This window comes from Rhamphochromis longiceps, linkage group LG12 (genome assembly GCF_057381845.1).
Source record: "Rhamphochromis longiceps isolate RC_006_pf linkage group LG12, R_longiceps_female_GT1.1, whole genome shotgun sequence".
Taxonomy (NCBI): Eukaryota; Metazoa; Chordata; class Actinopteri; order Cichliformes; family Cichlidae; genus Rhamphochromis; species Rhamphochromis longiceps.
Window position 1 is genome coordinate 13,274,494 of NC_140568.1, and position 22,617 is coordinate 13,297,110.

General features: G+C 40.8%; 4 protein-coding genes across 5 annotated transcripts; all 4 read left to right on the forward strand.

Moving 5' to 3' along the window:
• Positions 1-111: 111 nt before the first annotated feature.
• On the forward strand, positions 112-10,429 carry LOC146657015 (SMAD family member 2). Of its 2 annotated transcripts, none has more exons than XM_085424813.1 (11): positions 112-273; positions 2,229-2,643; positions 3,823-3,912; positions 4,123-4,316; positions 4,436-4,570; positions 4,681-4,755; positions 6,242-6,295; positions 6,774-6,986; positions 7,126-7,263; positions 7,688-7,832; positions 9,093-10,429. In XM_085424813.1, exons 2-11 carry the CDS (start codon positions 2,408-2,410, stop codon positions 9,214-9,216), a joined length of 1,404 nt encoding a protein of 467 aa, XP_085280939.1. In that variant the 5' UTR covers positions 112-273; positions 2,229-2,407; the 3' UTR covers positions 9,217-10,429. The 2 variants fall into 2 exon arrangements, with proteins under 2 accessions (XP_085280939.1, XP_085280940.1); XM_085424814.1 differs by having other exon boundaries at positions 4,681-4,743.
• Positions 10,430-12,405: 1,976 nt separating this feature from the next.
• Positions 12,406-13,323, forward strand: LOC146657016 (immediate early response 3-interacting protein 1-like). Its single transcript, XM_085424816.1, has 3 exons — positions 12,406-12,571; positions 12,834-12,935; positions 13,042-13,323. The coding sequence occupies exons 1-3, from the start codon at positions 12,481-12,483 to the stop codon at positions 13,095-13,097; spliced, it is 249 nt and encodes an 82-aa protein (XP_085280942.1). The 5' UTR covers positions 12,406-12,480; the 3' UTR covers positions 13,098-13,323.
• A 238-nt stretch (positions 13,324-13,561) lies between these two features.
• LOC146657017 (uncharacterized) lies at positions 13,562-16,913 on the forward strand. Its single transcript, XM_085426897.1, has 5 exons — positions 13,562-13,878; positions 13,967-14,130; positions 15,338-15,580; positions 15,692-15,889; positions 15,990-16,913. The coding sequence occupies exons 1-5, from the start codon at positions 13,643-13,645 to the stop codon at positions 16,178-16,180; spliced, it is 1,032 nt and encodes a 343-aa protein (XP_085283023.1). The 5' UTR covers positions 13,562-13,642; the 3' UTR covers positions 16,181-16,913.
• A 4,525-nt stretch (positions 16,914-21,438) lies between these two features.
• LOC146657018 (uncharacterized) lies at positions 21,439-22,478 on the forward strand. Its single transcript, XM_085427009.1, has one exon. The coding sequence runs from the start codon at positions 21,480-21,482 to the stop codon at positions 22,143-22,145; it is 666 nt and encodes a 221-aa protein (XP_085283135.1). The 5' UTR covers positions 21,439-21,479; the 3' UTR covers positions 22,146-22,478.
• Positions 22,479-22,617: the final 139 nt, after the last annotated feature.

A 22,617-nucleotide genomic window follows, 5' to 3' on the forward strand; every position in this document is an offset into this window, starting at 1 on the left:
AGAGCCAGTATTCAGTTACGTCTTCGTCCGATCCTCCAATCACGTTTTTGATAGGTGGGCCTAATCGCTTGCCCGTAGCCAACAGGTTTGTTGTGTTGTTCCGGTCTAGCTAACATAGCTAACTAGCTTGTGTAGCATTGGTGGCAAGTTGAGAAGAGCCTTGTCAAAATTAGCTGCAGTACAGCAGCGTTCATGTATTTTTATGTCACCAAGGCGTTTAGAGAGGCGCACATCTCTTCCTCGGAAACTGGAAGCTGGAATTTTCAGACTGGGGTAATTATTGGAACGTTTAGAGCGGCTTTCTTGACTTTGAAGCGTGTTGTTTTGTGTGGGAGATGTAGCTCCGGTAGCCAGCGGGAGACGGGGTCAGTTTGGAAGAGTTCGTCCAAGATGCTAGCTCATTTTACTATGTTTGAGTAAAAGACACAGAGAACGGGTAGCTTTATTCAACTGATGGACTACATTGTGTATACCCTTATGGTGACATTTTGTGAGATTGGATAAATTGTGTCTTATCTGTATTTGACTGCCTGATGGTAGGTAGAAAAGTAGCGCGACTTGACTGTTGCGCATAGGAGGCTGTTTCGTGGATCACAACAAAAGGATTTTTGGTAACAAGCTGGCAGCTAGCTTGCTTAAGCTAACGTTAGCTGCCTTAGCTAGATTATGAATTCTCCGTAAACTACCTATCGTTTATTGAATTTCATTATCTGTGGCTTTTATTTGCATTTCGCTCTTTGCTTGATTTATTACAGAAATTCACAAGCTAGCTCTGATAAACTGATTTGGTGGTGACTTGATCCAGGCAGGGCCCCTATCAGGCAGCTAGCAGCCGGCCTTCCAAAGCCAGTCAGTGTTAGCACTAACTGGCTGTCACAAAATGCTCTCACATTGATTTGATATGATTCACAGCGCCCTTTAACAGTTTGTCGTGCTAGTTTCTGGGCACGGAAGAGACACACCCGGTCTGCTAACTTCATTGTTTTGCAAGCTAAATAGTTGAGGTGCCAGGCAGTGTTTGACTAGCTAACATCAGGTGGGCATTTCTTTACTTCACACAAGAGTCAGTGCTGCTGACAAAACGGTCCTGCTTATTTCTTTTTGAAGTAACGGTGTCTAGTACAATAGTGTGCAAAAGGCTTAAGCCCGCCCTCATTTCTTAACATTTTTCTTTTGTTTTTTAAGTGGTTTTGAACAGTAGTTCTCCGAGCTTTCTGAGGGTGTTTCAAAGGTTTTCTTTGGATATTGGCTCCCTTTTTACTCATTTTTAGCCTAGACCCTGTCCCGTTGTTTGTTAAACCATTCTCACTGACCTATGACTCATTCATACATATTTGTATCTTAAGTGATGCCTAAAGTGTATCTTTAGGCAGCCTCATAACACAACTTGTTCCCATTCCTTTAGTTAAATATTTGAGAAATGCAAAAGATGACTTGCCAGCATAAACTAGTATTAAGTAGAAATAGCTTTGGTGTGCCACATTACACAAGAACTGGACTGGAAATCAGTGGCAACAGGTTTTATGGAGTGGTGAATTCAAATTCGAATTTCTTTTTGTTTATATCAATAAATACAGATATGGCATATTGGTGAGCACCTACAGCAATTTGTAAAACATGGTGGAGGCTCTGTCATGGCTTGGGGCTACATTTCCACTAGCAGTGTTTGGTATCTTGTCAAAACCGGTGAAATGACAGGCATTAAAAAGTACCATCAAGAGCAAATCTGACTGGTTGCTGCTTAATTTTACAACATGACAGTGATCCCAAACACACTGCCAGTGCAGTAAAACCATTTCTGGTTATAAAAACACACACTGGAGCAAAGTCAGTCATGGACTGGCTTCCACAGATCCTTGACTTCAGCATTATTGAACAAGCATAGGATCATCTTGAGAGAGAACAGAACAAAAGGCAGACAAAATCCAAAGAATACCATCAAATGTCCTTCGGGAATCCTAGAGAATTATTCCCGAAAAATACTTAAAGACCCTAAAGGTTTTTGCCTTATAAACTGTATTTCATTTCTGTTTATGTTTGCACACATTTTAGTTAATTGCTACACTTATTTCCCAGTTTCCTAGAAAAAGTATAAAGACATGAAGGGTATCTCAAGACTTTAGCGTTTCACTGTATATGCCTGCCTGTTATTTTTATAAGCTTAAATGCTGTTGTTTTTCTGTAGTTTTTTTTGTAATGATGTACTTTGTGTATGCCTGTCTCCCAAGGTGTCCGTCTCTTCTGAGTTTACACTGCTAGCGGTGGAGTTCATCCTGTGACTCAGTGGTCAGTAGAGGGGCTCCTGAGAGCAAGGACCCGAAACTGTAGCTCCCAGTCCCCTCTTGTCTGTGTGTGAGAGAAAACTTGTATTAAGTCCTGTGGAGACTCCTGGCTTGTCCAGCTTAAGATGTCCTCCATATTGCCATTCACCCCTCCTGTGGTGAAGAGGCTTTTGGGCTGGAAGAAATCAACTAGCAGCCCGGGAGGAGCGGGCGGCGCAGAGCAGAACGGACAAGAGGAGAAATGGTGCGAGAAGGCCGTGAAGAGCTTAGTGAAGAAGCTTAAGAAGACGGGTCAGCTAGATGAGCTCGAGAAGGCCATCACCACACAGAACTGTAACACAAAGTGTGTTACCATCCCCAGGTACAATAATACTGCTGATTGTTGGTGATTCTGCTTTTTCATGTTTCTGTGACTAAAAGCTTTTATTATATTTGCTGTTAGACAGTTTGCATTAGTCCCATGGGAGAGAAACTCTGAAAGCTCAATTGATGTGGATCTTTGTCAGCCAGCCTTCATGACCCAGACTTGCATTCAGTGGGAACACCGTGTTAACAGACATCTTTCAATGATGTTCCACCAAGTACCACATCAAATGTTTGGATGTCTATAGATAACTGTTTTTTTTTTATCTCCTGAGAGTTGTTCTAGGACATTTAGGTTTTAGTGATAGAGTGACTGGCTCAGTGTGAATGAAATGGTATCTACGTCAGCTAAAAGTAATGTCATTCAAGCAGCTGTACTTATACTGGTTTGTTTTATAGCGTTTAGTGACTTTGATAGGTGTCACGTTGACATTAGGTTGCAATCATGCAGTTTCCTGCAGTAGAAATTGCTAATAACACAACTTGATATTATGAGCTAAAAGTTTCTGGGGTAAGTGGACTAAAATGGATTTCCAGCTTTGTCTTGAGCCAGACGACTCCAACTTTAAATGTCAGTTTAGAGATCCCACTGCAATCACGAAGTCTAATGCATGTTGTTGTGTATTTTTAGCTTATAATGCGTAGCATCTGTTATTGTCCTGTTATTCAGAAGCAACTACTCTCCATTTGTCTTAATTTCACATTTCTCTGCCCATTTTCTTGTCAGTGTTTTGAGAATGGAAAGGTTTTTTCTTCTTTTTCTTTTTTGCCAAGGTTGCCACCCCTTCTCTTGTGCCACTGTGTTCCTTCAGTGTTTGTTTGAATGTCTCCAGATAAGTTCTGACATAAACAATCATAGTGAAAGAGTTATTTTCAGTGTTTGATACAATGCCACAATGTGAAGAATGCCCTTTGTCTCACTCATTGTGCGTGCTAGCAAATTCCATGTTTGGGTTTTGCTTTTTTTCTCTCTCCCTTGATTCGGTTGAAAAAGGCTTCTCTTATTTGAAGTTCCCATCTTTCATTTTCAGAGCTGAAATTTGATGTCTTTCTTTTGCCATGAGACTCCAATAAAAGAGGCCTTTTAGTGTTTACATACCCATACTGATATTTCTGAATGAGTCATGTCCCATGTTTATCATTTGTTTTTTGTTTTTGTTGTTTTCTCTGTGTGCAGCAATTGCTCTGAAATATGGGGACTGAGTACACCAAATACGATAGAACAGTGGGATACATCAGGCCTTTACAACTACCCTGACCAAACCAGGTGACTATCTCAACTATTGTGTATACAACTTTGATGTGGGAGAGTTGTCATCATAGTGTTGGAGGTGACGGTTGCTGAGAACATCCTTGTTTCTCGTCAATCCATCTCCATTACCTCTCCTACCTGGCCATATTATGTATCACTCCTCCCCCTCTACCTCCCCTGTGTTCTGCCCCTCTCACCACCATCTCCTGTTTGCTGTTCAATCAGATCCTTGGACGGCCGTCTCCAGGTCTCCCACAGGAAGGGCCTTCCCCATGTTATCTACTGCCGTTTGTGGCGATGGCCAGACCTTCACAGCCACCACGAGCTGCGTGCCATTGAGGCCTGTGAGTATGCCTTTCACCTCAAGAAGGACGAAGTCTGCATCAACCCTTACCACTACCAGAGGGTGGAGACCCCAGGTGAGCCAAATCATGCCGTTTGAATGTGAGAAGTTGTAATGAATGGTGAGCGGCAACATTTTAAAGCCATTTTTCTAAATATGTAAATCTCTTCTGGTAACTTTTCCCCAACACTTCAGTGCTGCCTCCTGTTCTCGTGCCAAGACACTCAGAAATCCTGCCAGAGCTGCCACCTCTAGATGACTACACTCATTCCATACCTGAGAACACAAATTTTCCAACAGGAATCGAACCTCCAAACAACTATATACCAGGTGAGTTTGCTTCTTGTATTTACATCATGTCGGGAAAGAAAATGTGATTTGAGAGAAGACATGCTTTCAAGTTTTGTTCAAGATCACTTTTTTTGTGTGTGTTTCAACAGAAACACCTCCACCAGGCTACATCAGTGAGGATGGGGAGGCCAGTGATCAGCAGATGAATCAAAGTATGGACACAGGTACCCTAGACTAGTGGTCCTCCTTCTTTTCCTGTCTGTCTCACATCACTAGTCAGATGAGTCGCAATAGCTGCAGGTTATACCTGAATGCAGGTTGGAAGGTTGGTGCTTCGATCCCCGCCTGCTCCAGTTTGCATGTCAGAGTATCCTTGGATAAGATACTGAACTCCGATGCGTTCATTGGAGTGTGAATGTTAGATTGAAAAAGCTTGCTTCTATGTATGGGTAAATGAATGAGGCACGTTGTATAGTGTGCTTTGAATGTTCAGGTAGAGTGGAAAGGTTCTATATAAGGACCAGTCACCAGTTCAGTTACCATATATAACTTGTTTGAGTGATTTAAGTTGATAACTGAAGGTACTGAGTTTTGATTGATGATTATAATATTTTCTTAAGATCATTTTTGGGCATTTTTGCCTCTATTGGATGGTAGAGCAGTGAAGATGGACAAGAAAGTAGGGAGAGCGAGAGAAGAAGAAGACATGCAGTAAAGGGCGATAGGTCAGACTCTACCTGTGCTGCTGCACTTCCATGTGTCACGTAGTCACCTGATCTACCTGGTGATTATTTGTCATCATGGATTAGTACCAATGAAATCTGTCCATCAAAGCTCATCCTAGATCAAGTATGCTCATAGTAACACATAGTTTTAGATTGTTGCGTCAAGAGATTACAGTCTTATTCACTTACTGGTTCAAAGGTGAGTTTTTGACTGTACCACGCGCTGGCCTTATCAGGCCACTAAAGTGAGAGCTTGGTGTCATTCAGACATGGGTATGTATATACAACACAGGAAGGCATGAATAAGAACAGTTTTAAAGCTGCTGTTATTGTCAGACACACTGTAGCACCTTGCATCAATCTGTCAGTGCTTGTTCTTTATTGAAAGCGTCTTGATTCAGTCCTCCACCTTGATTCTAACTCTTGTGCTTCCCCCTCTGTTTTACCTCGGAGGGTTAAATGTGTCGTATCCTTCAATTTCTTAAAGAGGGTGGCAGGGACAAAATCCAGATTGAATCTTTTTAGATTTTTTTTTTTTTTCCACAGAAGCATGAGCAAACATGAGAAAAGCATTTAAAGTTTAAAGTCACAGAAGTTAAATGTTTTATTTTGTAAGATTCTATAGCAGCGCTCGGTGTCTTGTTCTGGAAATGGATGTAAGAATAAAGTAGCTTGGTGTGCTGTTAATGATAACCTCAACTGCAGCAGCGAGCTACTTACTGTTTTATAACTAATCCATTTCACCCTTAGTGCAGTGAAAGAAGCTGTAGCTCAAACTTTATCTTCTCATCTAGAAGATGTACAGATCGAGTGTTATGGCAACAGTAGACAGCATCTCTTCTGTTCACTGTAAAGCAAGCAGATGCGTTTTATGGTATCCTTTTGGCTTTTCTTTGCAAGACAGGCACCAGGTTCATTATAAGATATAATCCACCTTTTTGCATTTTAATGCATCCACACCCATGACTTCTTGTTTTCTGGTTAGGTTCTCCAGCAGAGCTCTCCCCCAGCACTCTGTCTCCTGTCAATCACAGCATGGGTAAGTGTTGTTTTTAACTCAAACAAATTGTGTAACTGAATATGTTAAATCTGACAGAATGGAAGGGAACCATGTGAAAAAAATTAAATTAAATTTGTTATTTTAAAAAAACACAAAAACAAGTGTTTAGCTTATAAAGAACAGGATACATTTTTATTCAGTTATTTGGTGTTTTTTGGCATCGCTCTATGTACAACTGATAATGAAGATTAAAAAAAAAACCAGCATGATGAATTAACAAGTCTGTGTTTGCATACATGAGTGAAGCGAACAAGTGCCGCAGACTTGGCAAAACCTACACATAGGGCGGGGATTTTGCTGGTAATCACAATAATGGTAATAAATTAGTGAGGTGGTGGTTTTGGATGGGTCTTGTGGTTGCCTGTCAGTAGGAAAGCAGACACATCTGTGCATACACAGAGAAAACTTTTCAGTGCTGGTCTTTCGTAACTGATGTGTAGTTTTGCCTCTCCTGCAGACCTGCAACCAGTGACTTACTCGGAGCCGGCCTTCTGGTGCTCTATAGCATACTATGAGCTGAACCAGCGCGTCGGGGAGACGTTTCACGCCTCTCAGCCCTCACTGACAGTGGATGGATTCACAGATCCATCAAACTCTGAACGCTTCTGCCTCGGCCTGCTGTCTAATGTTAACAGGAATGCCACTGTAGAGATGACCCGAAGGCACATAGGTATGGCACAGCTCAGTATGTGTTAGGAGTGTATAACTGTGTGTAGGAAACCTGTTGCACTTTAAGCCTTCAAAATTACTTTCTTTACATTCACACGATTCAGTATGTCTGAATAACTGGGTTCTATCTGTGTTTACAGGAAGAGGAGTTCGACTCTACTATATTGGGGGGGAAGTATTTGCTGAGTGCCTGAGTGATAGCGCCATCTTTGTCCAGAGTCCAAACTGCAACCAGCGGTATGGTTGGCATCCAGCAACAGTGTGTAAAATTCCTCCAGGTGAGATGTTTAAGAAAAAATACGATGATAAAAGTTTCTCTCTCTCTCTCTTAAAATTGTGTAGCATCCTGCTTTAAGGTGAAAATGGAAATTACACTCCCAGTGTCTCCGCTTCCATAGCAACCTTTCATATCACCTCTGAAAGTCCACTTCTCTGCAATGCACTCAGAATGCTAATTCACAGTATATCAGAATAAAAAGTTTTTAAAGGAGTTCTGTGGGAAAAGAGGAATTTAAAAACTTGCTAAATTAATCAAATCACTAACTGGTGAAGGCCAGCAGAATCATCACAAAAGGTCTGTGTAATTAATAATTATCCACAGCAAAAACAATAACAGACCACTTCCAACCAAAGTCTCATTGTGATTCATCTTTTACCACCAGCAAAAACCGACGGCCCTGTTTTTTCTCTTTGTCCTTTCAGGTTGTAACCTAAAAATCTTTAACAACCAGGAATTTGCAGCTCTGCTGGCTCAGTCAGTCAACCAGGGCTTTGAGGCCGTCTACCAACTCACCAGGATGTGCACTATCCGCATGAGCTTTGTCAAAGGCTGGGGAGCTGAGTACAGGTGAACACTGGTCCAGAAACTGTGGAAATCATGGGATGTAGTCATACTTAATATGTGGAAATTTGATTTGAAACGTTAACAGTTAATCTTAGTGGAGCCTTGTACGCCGAACTTTAGTTGCACCCTATGGTCCTTTGTGGGCCTTATTACTGCAGAGTCATGGAGTAAAAGTAAAGTTTTTCTTCCTCGCTATCAGTTTTGTTCCTAGTGAACTTAATGACTTGACTAATTGATTAATTTATTAGTCAAGCTTGAGGGGACAAATAACAAAGACCAAACAGAGCGTTCATAGAACAGCCGACAATGAGCCCAAGTTAAAGAGTCCAATCTGAGTTTATTCACAGAGCACTTTAGAAAACAGCATAGTTGCCCAAAGTGCTTTCTAATTCATCGTTTTGATGGTCACTGTAGTGGCTATATTAATTTATTAAAGTTCTCTTTCTCTTATATTTAATATAACCACACTACGGACGGACAAGCGCCTGTTTTTATGCGTTGTCATTAGCAACGGTAAAACCATCGCGTGTCCGCTTGTTTATTTTCTACATAAACCTTTCACAATAAAGCTCAAGATCCTGTTGAGACTTTTCAAAATAAACTGAATCACGTGAAAGAGCAGATTATTTACGGATGAAAAGCAAAAAAGAGCCTTCAGGTGCTAAAAAATAAACCTTAGATTCAAACGTTAGAACAGGCTTTTCCCCGCAGCACGCCATGTAATAAATACTCACAAAGAAAACGGCGGCCGTTACAACTTATGTTTAAAAATGCATCGGTTAAAACACTCGACTCCAGGTACATGACGCGCAGCTGGAAACACGTCACGCAAGAATTTACAGAAAATGTTAAAATTTTGTGATTTATATCGTTATCGGGACGATAGATGTCTTATATTGGGATATGAGATTTTGGTGATATCGCACAGCCCTAGTGGCAAATGTTTTTTTTGGGGGTTTTTTGTTTTGTTTTGATGCATACAGTTTGAGCCATTATTAGTGACATCAGCTAATAATGACCTGAACTATTTCCATCACATGGGATGCAAATGGTTCAGGTTATTCCAGGGATGTGTGATCAGATTTTCAAGTAGTTTTTAAGAATTTCAAGTAGAGAGCTGCAAACCGCAACATCCTCTTCCTGTAGAAGAAGTTGTAGAAATGGGTGCTTCACTTAACAAAGCTCATCATAAAGCATCATAAGTCACATGTCGTGAAACATGAAAAGGCTACGTCAGCTCATGAAATCATCTTTATTTTCCAGGCGGCAGACTGTCACAAGCACTCCTTGCTGGATCGAGCTGCATTTGAACGGGCCCTTGCAGTGGCTGGACAAAGTTCTGACCCAGATGGGTTCCCCATCCGCACGCTGCTCCAGTATGTCCTAAAATAGCCCCTCCCCCTCAAAAAAGCCCATTATAAAGCTCGTTAAATTCTAAACATGTGAGTCCTTTCATTTAAAAAAAGGAAATCCCACAGATTGATTTTTCTGTGACATACTTCATAGTATTTGTGGCCCAGTTCCACATCCCTCTTTTAACTTCACATACACACACAGATACAGACTTTTGAGTAAAACAACAACAACAAAAATTGGCACTTTGTTACCCCTCTATGTCATGCACCTTGTTAAAACTGTTTTCCCAAAACCTTAATATTAGATCTATTTGTGGTACAAATAAAATGTATATTGGTTTTTAGTCTGGGAGGTAGAGGAGATACCAAAAATATCTGTGAATAGTTTCTCAGTATTTGAAGATTGCTTGTATAAGTAACATGATTTTTTTTTTTTTTAAAGCCTACCCCAAACATTGTTAACATAAGTTTACTTTTCTCTGGGAAACTCTGCCCCGTCTCTTGCCAGGGGGAGGTGACTTAGTGAAGAAATGATGGCCTTGGTGGCCGTTCCCCTCAAGGAAACGCCACGGTGTTTTTGTTTTGTTTTTGTTAAAAAGTGATTTGATTGTCTTTGCCAGAACACCCCTTCCTCACACACACACGCACACACATACACCTCAGTTTTTTGTTTTTTTTTTTAATTTTATTTTAGTTTTATTTTAAGTCTTGATGGGTGTCGTTATAAGACATTCCTCGTAATGGAGAAAAGAGTGTTGGTTGAATAAATATTTCAAAAACGAAGTGCTAACTCAGTCTGACAAGAGTTTATGATTTTTGTCATTATATGGCACTCTTATGTGTCCTTGGCTTAGTCTAGTTACATCCCCCACTTGAACAGCCTGGTATGGAAGCTGAAGAGGTGGTGGGCCAGGCTTTGCAGGGTGCACTGGGCAGGGACCAGAGAATATCAGCTGTTAATCAAAAAGCTTCTTGTTTTTTTGACAGACACTGGGAGTCCTGGGACTCTCCAAGGTGAAGTAGAGAGCGGTTCACTGGGAGAATTTGAAGGTTTCAATGAATGAATTCATTCTGTTTTTAGCCTATATCCCCATTGTTTTGCTACTTTTGTATTCTCATGTATTTTTATATATAAATATACTTACAATTTCTGTCGTCCACTTTTTATTAAAATAATATTATAAAGACCACAGTTGTTTCCAAAGTGACATGGAGGGCATGGATCATTCCTTATATTTTTTTTTTCTCTCCCTCAAAACTTTCTAAGCAGCTCTTTGTCTTGGTTTAAGGAAAAAAAACATCACTGCCACACATGTGCAGCCTGTATCTACCCTTTTTTCTCTTCTGAAAAAATCTGGTGCATTTAAAGTACACTAAAACAGCAACAGATTTGCCTGAAATCAACTTTTCTGTAATGGTTTGAATGATTCCAGTGGCATGTAAAACTTTGTAATGGCCATTTGTTCATTCAGCTCGGCCATTCAGTTCATTCAATTTTATTTTATTTTTTTCCCACCCCCTTTCATTTTTGGAAAAAACACACATGACCTCTTGTAGCCTTCTGGTGCTTACGGCAGGCAGGTTAAGATGAACCAGATATAATTGGCTTTCAAAATGTTACAGGAACGTCGGAAGGAGAGTGTTTATTTTCTCCTGTGAGAGGAGCGAATGTGCCTGCACACTGGGACATTCTGTGTTAGTGTTTGTATCGTACTTGTTCTGTCTATAAAATACAGTATGTACAACAAGACTTTATGGCTTCAACTCATTTTGTGGCTGTTGCGAGTTTAACATGTTCCCGCCCCCAAAATATGTTTACCATATGGCAGTAGTGATTGTACTTTAAGTGCACCTAGTGAAGTTTGGATTTGGGGAACTGAACCAAGTGTTAGGGTCCGGTGTTACATTGTTTTGACTTTGGCCTACAACATATGAATGTGGAAAAAAAAATTTGCATTACAAAAACTGATGTGGACCAGACATGCATATACATATATACATAACAGTAGTACAGTATGTGTGTATTTAACAGTAATCTTTTTGCAAAGCAGTCAGTACAGTAGATGTGGCAGTTGTTTTACCAGTAGAGGGCGGTATTGATAGAGCAGTTCTTTTTCTCTTTTTTTTTTTTCCTTTTTTTTTCTCTGACCATAAGCTTCTCAGGCGTGCGCATATTATGCAGACTTCATAAAACACTAATAAAGATTTTTATTCTCATGATTCAGCCTCTTGTGTTTCTTAAATCAAGGAGTTGAGAGAATTTGTACAACACTGATTTCCAAGGTCCTGCTATTTGAATCGTCAAATTCAAGTAGAGATCACTAAAGGCAGCTGATGACATTTTCATCAAAGGCAGCTTGTGGAAAGTGGTACATTTCCGTAAGTAACACTCAAATACAAATTGGAGCTGTGCAGCATATAGAGCTAAGTTTGTATGTTCAGGTTATACATGGGGGGAAAAATAAATTCCACCATTAAATATGTATTTTTTTTAAAACACATTACATGCCTTACGAAGTTATCCACCATGCCAGCCGTGGCATGACCATCAATAATGACATCATAATAACATTATGAGATATTACAGGAGGAAACATCCTGCATAAAGTGGTGTTTTGAGGCTATGTTACACATAATGCTCGTCAAACAAGGCTGTGGGAAGTAGGGATACTGCAGCAGCCCTTACCTGCCAACTGCCACGGTTTTTTGTTTGCTTTTCAGGGGTGGTGGCACTATGGCATCCTCAATATCAAGACATTTCCCAAGGCTCTGTCAAACAACAATTATTAAACGTTTAGCTCTTGGTTATACATTTGCATCTTGTTTTGGTCAAGTTTTATATGAGTGAGGGGCAGATTGTGAAAAGCTAACTGCAATTCACTTTTTGTACTTGAAAAGCCAGATTTCTGAAAGGGGCCTTGTTCTCAGCTGCCTGTATATTGAGGGAGTTTGGCTTTATGGCGTTATGTCAGACAAGCTTCTAAAAATACATTTAACAGAAATAGTCTTCTCCTGACCCTAACCAAACTGTGAGTAAACGCTACAAAAATATAAAAGAAAAATTTCTCACAAATGCCCAAGAGGCAAATATCTACCAGTAGTTGTGGGGCACGTCAGAAGTTGTTGCTTGAAGACAGATGGAGTCCTTCCGTAGCAGTTCTTACGGGAGGGTTCTGGATTGGACGCGCCCCGCCCACTCCCTAAGCCCGACGACCAATCAAAGCAGAGCGGCCTCCGGATGTAAATAGTGCCAGCTACAGCTAACATATAGCTAGCTAGCTACTTGTCGAGACAAGATGGCATTTACCTTATACTCTCTTATACAAGCAGCTATTCTGTGCATCAATGCTGTCGCTGTACTACACGAAGAAAGATTTCTAAGTAAAAGTAAGTGTCTGTAATTCAGATATTAGGCTCTCAAGAGGTCATGTATAGAATTGGCCCAGCATTTAAGCTGGCTAATGCTAAAAGGCTAGTCAAATAGAACAATTTAAATGGCAAAAGTTTGTGATTTCGCTTTGTTTAAAGTTGCTACACCACCTTCTATCCATTTGACAGGAAGACTTTATGTTGTTCGTCTATGTTTACATTTTGTACTTTTAATTCCCACTCTACTTAATACAAATCCGTTCGTTTTAACCATCTTCAGTTGGCTGGGGAGTGGATCAAAGTGTCGGGGGATTTGGTGATGAACCAGGCATCAAAGTCCAGCTAATGAATCTTATCCGCTCCGTCAGGACAGTCATGAGAGGTGGGTTTCCACTTTATCACACACTCAGTATTCTTCAGACAGAGTGACTTGGATCATTTTAACTTCTCTTGGCTCAGACCATGTCATGTTTTATTTTCCCCTGCAGTGCCGCTGATCGCAGTGAATTCAGTCTGCATTGTACTGCTGCTTCTATTTGGGTGAAGAAGTTTAAAAGCGGGGACGGGACAGATGAGTCAGGACATCTCCGTCACCTCAGGAACCACTGAAGAAGACACAATGTCCCCTTCAGCCTGGATATGAATGTTCTCTTTGTATATTTCTATACATGAGTTGTTGGATGGTTTTGTTTTGTTTTTTTGTTAAGCTCTCTTTGCAGCCAATAAGAGTGACATCTCCCTTTCGTTTTGGAAAAATAAATAAATAAATAGCGAATTGCTGAATAGTTTGAACTTTTCAGACAGTAAGCAAAAATAAATATTTTTACACTGTACTAGTAAATTGGTGAGAGGAGCCGACTATGAAACAGCTGTAATTTATACTCTGAAAAATATGTAAAATAATTGTGGAATAAGTGATTGTGCATCGACAGTAAAGATTTTTTTAAAAACGTCACCGAGTGCGAGTTTCATTGCTGATGAGCCGAAAGCGCACTGTTTGTCCCAGGGCGCTTGCCGTACTGTTGCATGCACTTGGAGCTCACCTTGCTAAGCGGTATCTGTGAGCCTACATGGATATTATAATCGATAATGGGGAATGCGCAGAGTTACATTGTGGGCTCACTGTCTGTATGTTCCGTGTATTTGGTTTACGTTCACGTTTACTGCGCTCACAAGCTGCTGAAAACAACCGAACTGCATAGCGACAAACTTCCGAGTGATGCGTATGTTTACATGAAATACCTGAGCAGAAGAGTGACCCGGAGAGCAGGCTGCTTATACGGTACAGAGAAACAAGAAGCTGGTTATACAGTGGTCAGCTGCAGGTGAGTGCGGCCTAACGTTTTACGCATGCATTTGAACTGTAAAATAGCTGGGAGCAGGTCCTCTTGAGTTTGTGTATGTGTCTCTAAGGGTGGAGGATGCTCTGTTGCGGAGGTTCTGCAGTGCTGCAGGTTATGGTTGGGATTATCCAGACAGTGAATACAGAGACATCCCGCTGTGCTTCCCGGAGTTTCTCTGCGGCAGACCTCTCCTTATGTTGTTAACTCATGAAAACTTCAGGCTCAGCCCAGCAGGTAAGACATAGATAACACAAGACACACATTTATAGAGCTTTTTCAGGGAATGATAAAGTATTATGATTCTATGACACGGCGTCTTTAACCAGACTGATTCTTTTGCTGATATCTCAACTCAGTGGAAACTTGATGGGTACATTTTATTGCCAAAATTGCTTTGATTTCAATATTTGATTGTTGTACAAAATACTACATCAAAACTCTGTGGCTACATTTAAAAGTAGTGATCCCAAGTGGGCCATACTGTGGGGTCATCACCCACAAGAGAAGTTGTAATGGTCGTGTGCGATGTCTAATCCCTGGTTGCTGAGGCTGGCTATTGGGGCATATAACATCACCTCTCTGGTGGGGAAGGATGCTGAGCTTAGGTGAGAGGTTGGGAGATCTTTCCTAGATATAGTCAGTCTCACCTCACCGCAGTCTGCTGGACAGGGGCTGGAGTTTGTACCAATCCGGAGTTGCCCTCGTTGAGAGGCAGCAGGCAGAGGTGGGTATTCAACCCCGATTCACTACCCAGTTGAACTACAGGTCAGAGTACCCAGCCTTCTTGGGGTGCTGGAGAGTGTCCCTACAGTGATGAATTGCTCCAGGGATCTGCTGAAGATCAGTGTCAAGATGGGGCCAGGTGATCAGTGCAGAAGGTGGCACACGATCTGGACTTGGTGCCTTCCTGGTCTTTTGTCCCGTGAAGAGTTGGCTCTTTCTTCAGGTGGTAGAAAATGTATGGACAGATGGATTTCAAACAAATAGCGAAGGCACCAGTATTGCAGGCTCAAATGAGTTTCACTAGAAGACAAACCAGCTAATGCAAGAACCCCACAAGTGCCATTTTAATTTGCTGAAGACATACTCACCTTGGAAAACCACAAAAAGTATCTATTTATCCATTTATTTCACTTTGCTCACAAAAGCAGTCAGTCACAACTAAAAGAAAATTCAAATTTACTGGAAAACACAAGGACAGGAATGAAAACTAACCATTTTTTAAAAAGCTTGACTTAGTGCACCGACTACATTGTTTACCAAAAAAGGTGTTTTTCCCAGTAAAAAAAAAAACTTTAATATTTAAATGTTTTTAGTCCATCATTTGAAATTATGTACAGTATTTACTTTTTTAAGTGATTTCAATCTTCATCATTTTATGTGTACTGCAGGTTTTAAAAGAAAATTATCCAACTTTGAGTGTTTTAAATGTTTTTTTTAGGTCTTGTCCATGTGCGTCAGAGTTTAAAAACCTTTCAGCCAATCGATGAGCTGAAGAAGGGTCCATTCACCCTGCGGGTGCAAGTCCTGGGGTACCAGCCGACTGATCTAGGGGTGGAGGTGGACATCTGTCTGTCTGCTACTTCCCGCTCCAGATGCGTAGTGTGGGAGAGCATCCTGACACTGCTTTCCGAAAACAAGCTTCACAAAGCCATCAGATGTTCACCTAAGAATGAAAATGAGAGTGAGTAGTGTCACGGTGGTTCCCCTTCAGAATATTTGTGTTTTTAAAGCGACGGCACACTTGGGGCTTTAACTCACCTGATCACCATGACTTTGATCTTTGTTCTGGCAGGTGAGAAAGATGAGCCAGCACCGGACACTCTGAAGCAGGTGGAGCTCAAAGTTCCCTGGACTCCTGACCTGAAGTGTACATGGAGTTTTCCATGTAAGCTCCTCTCTCTGCCGGCCAGGCTCTTTAGATTCACTCCTCACAGAGTACCGAGTCTCTGGATGTTCTCTGTCTGCTTGGCTGAAATTGAAAAGCACAAAGGTAATGCGATTTATCAGACGATAACAGTATTAATTATCTCTATGAAGGATGGCTCTGTCCTGTTCTAGGGTGTCAGCTAGCTGCTCTGTTTTGCCAACAGGGGTTAAAGTGATCACCGCTCCCATTACCGTCACTGCCCAGTTTAAGGAGCCTCTGCTGGTTCCAGGAAAGGTGACGGTCAGTTTTTGGGAAGCACCCGAAAATAAGCATCAGTCCCAAAGCCTCTACTTTCAGATGCAGCAACACAGAGGGGGCAAAGCTCACCTGGTGGGACTGATTTCTAGGTGTTGATGATTAACAAAGAATGTTGTTATTTGTTGTTCAGATTTTCACTGTTAACAGTTTGACTGTCAGTAGATTGGCAGGTTACAGTCAACTGAATTCTGTTTTCTTACACCTCCCAATTCAAGTGCATAATCTCAGCTACGGTGGCTGTTATAGAACAAAAAGTTTTAGTCACCTAAGAGAGATCAAAACCATTACATTTAGCCAGCTGCTGCTGGCTGGCGTATTTCTACTACTGTTTGTGTAAAACAAATATGTTTTTCTACACAGTATTTTTGAATATGTTGAATAATGTCAAACTTTTCTGAACTTTTCTGTCATAAGCGCTGCTGTTTTTTGCTGCTGTTAGTCTGCCAGCTGCTCTTGTTTGCTGCTTTGAAGTAGATTCAGACACTTGGCGAATTAACTCTCATATGATGTGAGAATATAATCAAGCTGTTTATCAGAGGGAATGCTGGTTTCAAGGATACTTGATCCTATCGTTAGCTGGTATTGAGTTAGCTCATAACCAGCTGTTTTCGTTTAGTCGGCTCATTGTCGGCTCATTGTCGGCTGTTCAGAGGAGAGTTGTGTGTCTAATAAATGAGGAATAAATGAGCACGCTTGTGGATGTTTTCATTCTGTTCTGACTAAATATTACTTATATACTATATTACCATTCAGTGCTTACCAGTAAGCAGATAAGGTGTTTCCAGGTATTTCCTTGTGAGTAATAATATCATTAATTGTATCTCCGATCAGTTAAAGCAGACCTTCCCAAAGTGTGGGGCCCGCGCCCTAGGGGGGGCGCAGAGTCATTGCATGGGGGGGGGGGGATGCTTGGACACTGCTAGCACGGGGCGCCCACACAAACGCAAAGCAGGAGATGAAGCATCACTGAATATGTTTCCAAACCAACTTCATTCTAAGCCAAAGACTAGAAAATATGGTGAAGCATATCTGCCCTTTGGTTTCACCTGCACAAATGCCGAGGTAGGTCTCCCCTGCAGAATTAGTTTTCCCTTCATCGGGAGCAGCGCTGGGCTCTTCAAATCACGGACAAACAGTATCCACAGTTGTTTATGTTTTTAAACCCATTTTGCACAGAGAGGCATTTTTGAAAAATGTATTGATAACAATGTTGAATATTATTACACAGGAAAAAAAACAACTACATGTAAAATAATTACACCGTGACGCCTCTGCCTTTCTAAATAGAGGGACAGTAACTGCGTGTGTGTAAGCGTGTAAAACCTGAAGATAGAGACAAAATATTGTTAATCTGACTATCTGCTATTCTGCAATTCATCTCATGTAAACAATAACGTGGCGCACAGCGTGACGTGAATAAAGGCACATACCTTTGACGTTGCATGAGGAACTCTATTCCTCGTCCACACGTAAACGCAAAAAAGGAGTTTTAAAAAATCTCCGTTTTATGTGTGGACGAAACAGCTGCGTTTTCAAAAATACCCGCGCAGGTGTGGACGTAGCGTTAAAGAGTTAGATTATTTCCTTACTACCTGTAATTTATTGCAGATTACTTGTATTTGCTTAATTGTTTACTAAATGTTTGAGGTGTGAAATAAACCGCAATGGAGCAAAATATGGGTGTGTGTGGTTGGAGGATGTGTTTGTGCGTGCGTGTGCGCGCGCGCACATTTTTCTTGTAAAACAAAGGGGGGCTAGCAAAAAACTTTTGGGAACCACTGAGTTAAAGTGTCCCATTAAACCATGGCAGCATGCACAATGTCAGGACCCTGAGGCTAAAGCAGCTAAATGGTATTCAGGCATCGTTTGATTTATTTATGTGCTTTTCCCTTTGTGACAAGTCAAAATGTCTCAAAAAGCTAAAGAGCAGCTGCTCTCTCAGACAATAAGAGTAAGAACAGAGAGTAGAAAGCACTGGTTTTCTAATTTAGAGGTGCGGTGCACAGTTCCCGTGCACAACCGCCTCTGACCTAAAAACCTGCTGGAAAATAAGAAATCACTTGTGAAAGATCAGACGCAGTTTCAACATTGAGTGTCCTCTGCATCAGTGCACCTGGTGCTTTAACACATGACTCTGGTGCATTCCTCAGGGTTTGCTGTAAATATTCTTGCATTCCTTGTTTGAGCTTTATTTAGTTTACACCAAATTGTTGTCAAACATAATCTTAAAGACTGTTTTTCCTTCAACATAAGAAATACATTTTCTGACAGGTGGCATCTCCTTTGAGCCTTCTCTTTCGCTGAAAAAAATAAAGTAATCCCCAATTTAGTCATTATTGTAAGGTCACAGTCTTAATTTTAAAGAATTTTTTGAAAGGGGTTTGTTTGTTTGTTTGTTTGTTTGTTTGTTTGTTTGTTTTACTTCACAATATTTGTTGAATAGCTGAAATTTTTAAATTCAAGGATTTGTCACAATATTTAACACGGAGACTTAGAGCCTGTATTATATATTAGAAAACGTTCAGTGCATGGGATTGAAAAAAGTGGCGTTTTAAAAGGACAAAATCAGGACAAGTGTCTGTTGTAGTTCTGTGTAAACAAGAATTCAGGAAGGGACTGCAGGTATAATCTGACTTCACTGCCAGGTCCAGTAAAAGTTAGCGCCAACTTTAGATTGACATTTTGATTTTAATTAAAAACTAGCTGAAAAGAGCCTGTATTCACTGTAAGCGGTGTCTATTTTAATATTGTTATTATTAACTGTCTGCGCATAAGCACGTTAGCATATTCTCTCTGGATGGTTAACATGTGAAGCAGAATCAATATAAAGGTCAATCCATTAGAAAATCACAAAGTTTAAAATAAGAGACGCACACACAGGTTCTGGTGTGAGTGCGTCGAGTCTGCCTCTGTGCAGCTACAGCTGTGAGCAGTTGTAGTGGATACGATGAGGGGAGGGCGTGTGTGAAGGATTTCTTGTTTGTAGACCACAAGGAATACTCTGCAAGCAGGAGACATCAGTTTTGCCAGCGGCACAGCAGAGCAGGAGGAAGCCTGCTTGATCATCCCATCTATGCCATGTGATTTTCCTTACATCGACCCGGGGAAGAGTTCAGGCTTAAAAAGCTTAAGGTAAAGGCATGTTTTTATTAAATTGATGTGTATTTTTACAGAAATGTGGATGTTCATTGTTGCATCAATTGTGTGTTTGATGTGTAAAGGACAGTTTTAAGTAATGTTAGCGTTCAGATAGCCATCATCATACATTAAGTGTACTCTATACTGCCCAACATTTTTAAAAAGTCAACTCTGTGATATTAAATTATTGTCCATTTTCTCCTGGCTGTGCCACATAGTTCCTCCTCCCAGAGATAACGCTTCTCCCAGGCTGCTCGTACTCACTGCTGAGACAAAAGGAGTCGCCAGCCATGTGAAGCTAAAGCCATAAACCAATGAACGTGTTTAAAACATTATCTATTTTTCATCTGTTCTTGTTCTTGCTCAGTCACCTCTACAAACTGGAGCATTCCCACTCCAACATGTACACTGCAGATATTATTCATTTATAGAGTCCCAATTCTGTCTTGCAGGAGTCAGTCAAGTGTAAGAGGGTCAGTTTGTAAAGCTCCTGTGCAGAGTGCAGTGCATTTAGCACACAGAGCTATAAATCCTCTAGAAAAGTATTTCAATACAGTTTCCAGTGTGCATATTTATTGCATATTCCCATTTGCATTTGTTTGCGCTTGTCCTTTCTTTAAAACGGGACTAAAGCTTGAAGATTTGCCCACTGACACGAATCTGTCAGCATTCCACACCCATAAGTAGGATGGCAGATTTCCAGGATGCTCTGATGAGCAGTGCCTTTATCACTTCATCTGAAATGTTTCTGTGTGGCAGCAGGGGAGGAGGAAGGTGTGTTTAAAAGAGATCAAACACTCACTTTCCTTGGTTTGTTAAAGCACTTTTGAGGCCTTCATCTGTCTCCACCTTCACAGAGCCGGTCCTTCGGGAATTCAGGTTATTTTTGCTTCCTTTAAAAGTAACGGCTTCTTTTATTTATTCAGAGAGGCCAGCGCATAAAACAAGTCCACTATTTGTTGCCCCAGTTACACTGTTAGCGAAACACTGTACTATAATGTAACTGCATGATGTAGTCAGTTTGTAATTGTGCATTAATAATTCAAAAATTAAATAAATAAAGTAGGGGTAAATTTTGTTGACCTCAAATCATGTAGCAGCACCTTTATTCAGACCTTAGTAATAACTAGATATGTGACACCAGCCATGGTTTCTTGACTATTTCTTTCAAGGTCAACTTTGATTGTGGGCACTAACAGTGAAGGTCAAGGTCAAATATTTAGCCAGTCTAGATAGACAACATTAAAAATGATATCTTTAAAACTGTGGTCACTGGACCGATAACGGACAGACAGACAGACAAACAAATGGAAACGATTACATACTCCTTCCCTTCAAGAGAAAACAACTGTTTCCTGTCAAAGGGTTTAATTATACTATCAAGCATTTTAATATACATGATGCAAACATATGCTTATTTTGCACCATCAGTGTCCATGTTGGTCATGATGCCAGTTTGTTTGTTTGAGGAGTTTGGAGCATTTCTGTGGGAAGCAGTTCAAGTCAGGTGATGCTCTGCACATCACTGTTTCCTGTGATGGATCTTCACAGACCCTCAGACGTCAGAGGGCCAGTAATTTTGTAGTGCCATGTTTTTGACACTTTCTTGACATTGGCATCAATTAATTTCTTTGGTGGAAATTCATCAGATTCATACAGTTGTATTACAGCTAAAAGATAAAATACCCGTCCAGGTGAACAAAGATTTTTTGTTTTTTTTTACAGATTTCATAAGTCTTAAAAAACTAAAAAAGAATGAACACAATATACATAAAATAATGATACAATTCAGGGCACAAACCCCAGTTTTCTGGGTCAAAGGTATGTGGCCTCCTAAACTGAACTGTATTGCTTTTTCTAGAATCTGCAAAGCAAAAACAATTTTCCCGTTACATACAATGCAGACTCATAAAATCAATAAGCTTCCCTCCAAAAGCAGGGATGTCATAATTTATTCATTTAGACCATTTTGTTTACTATGTAGTAGTAATCTTAAAATGATTATATTAGTATTTATTGTTTGCTAAATATTCTCATATTGTTAAAAAAAAAAGGAAGGCCTATTTACTGGATTATTCTATATTGTTTTGGGCTCACAAAATAAACCAGCCCCAGGTGTCTGTTGTTGTGAGCTGGTGTTACATAAATAATATTGAACTGAGTCTTGCAGTCATCCTCAGTGAACAGACTACAGTTTCTAAGGTCAGAGGCTAACCTCCAGTTTTTTGTTTGGTCTCAGTGTGAAAGGCAGATTTACATGAAGAAGCAAGGAAAAGGAAACACTGCCAGCATCCCCATTTCTTCCCCAACAGGGAGCAGCAGTGTGCAGGTCTACCATGACTATGAGAAGGTGGCCTTCAAGATGCATTCTGGAAATGGTCATGCTGCAGAAAACAGTTCTCATCCCAGGAGAGACCAGCTCTCCAGCCGAGCTAGTGCCAACGTTCCAGACATCAACTCCATCAGCCACGAAGAAAAGCGCAGCATGAAAGACGAGATTGGCCACAGGAGCTTCATAAGGACGATGGAGTCAAGCAGCCAGGGCTACTCGGGGCCAGAAGACAACTCAACAGACCCACATGAGACCCTGACAGAGACTTCAACTCTGACCTTTGTGGATGGACGCAGTACGGAGGAGTCAGCAGAGAGCCGCAGTCTCCACGGAGTGGGGATGGTTTATCTCAAGGAGTTTGTGCTCATAGATGATGATGAAGACGGGGATATGTCGCTAAGAGAGAAAACAGTGACAGACGTGTCCTTGATGGATGGAAAAGCTGCAGACCTGGTGTGCAGCAGGCTTTTGTCCACCTCCAGCGGTTCAGTGTCAGAGTACAAGGAAACATCTGCTCCTGACGCGCCTCCTCCTGAGGAGCCTGAAGCTGCACATGAAAAGAAAAGCTGCTGTTTGTGCACACTTTTATGACCCTTCAGGATCTCACAGCTTTGTGTCCATCATATGAACCGTGATACTGTCTGTGATAGAAACCTGAGCAGTCACTCGTGGTATGGGAAGCAGAAGAAGATTACATTCCTGACATGCTTTTTTAGCAACCAGCAAAACATGTTCATGTTCAAACATCAACCACTAATGTGTTTCAGTCAAACTGCTTTTTCATTATAAATATGAAATGTAGGAAACAGTATGGTGCATTTGATAAAAGTTACAGTAAGAATGATTTGATACATGCATGTTTCTGCAATAAACGGCTGGTTCTTGAAATATCAGGTGCTAACAAAAAATATAAGAAATTTCAGTATTAAAATGTCCCGCCTACTTATATTACTAATGTCCCAGTTTCATTTTGTCCATTTGAGATAACGCCACCTTTAATAATTGTAACAGCAGTGCACAAAGATCACAATGACTGATCATGCAGAGAGAGTCTTAGGTTTAG

Coding starts and splice junctions, on each gene's coding strand:
- LOC146657015 (XM_085424813.1), top strand. CDS start 2,408: ATGTCCTCCATATTGCCATTCACCCCTCCTGTGGTGAAGAGGCTTTTG. Junction 2,644..3,822: donor AAGTGTGTTACCATCCCCAG/GTACAATAATAC, acceptor CTCTGTGTGCAG/CAATTGCTCTGAAATATGGG. Junction 7,833..9,092: donor GGCTGGGGAGCTGAGTACAG/GTGAACACTGGT, acceptor TTTATTTTCCAG/GCGGCAGACTGTCACAAGCA.
- LOC146657016 (XM_085424816.1), top strand. CDS start 12,481: ATGGCATTTACCTTATACTCTCTTATACAAGCAGCTATTCTGTGCATC. Junction 12,572..12,833: donor AGAAAGATTTCTAAGTAAAA/GTAAGTGTCTGT, acceptor AACCATCTTCAG/TTGGCTGGGGAGTGGATCAA. Junction 12,936..13,041: donor CGTCAGGACAGTCATGAGAG/GTGGGTTTCCAC, acceptor TTTCCCCTGCAG/TGCCGCTGATCGCAGTGAAT.
- LOC146657018 (XM_085427009.1), top strand. CDS start 21,480: ATGAAGAAGCAAGGAAAAGGAAACACTGCCAGCATCCCCATTTCTTCC.
- LOC146657017 (XM_085426897.1), top strand. CDS start 13,643: ATGGGGAATGCGCAGAGTTACATTGTGGGCTCACTGTCTGTATGTTCC. Junction 13,879..13,966: donor TATACAGTGGTCAGCTGCAG/GTGAGTGCGGCC, acceptor TGTGTCTCTAAG/GGTGGAGGATGCTCTGTTGC. Junction 15,890..15,989: donor TGAAATTGAAAAGCACAAAG/GTAATGCGATTT, acceptor TTTTGCCAACAG/GGGTTAAAGTGATCACCGCT.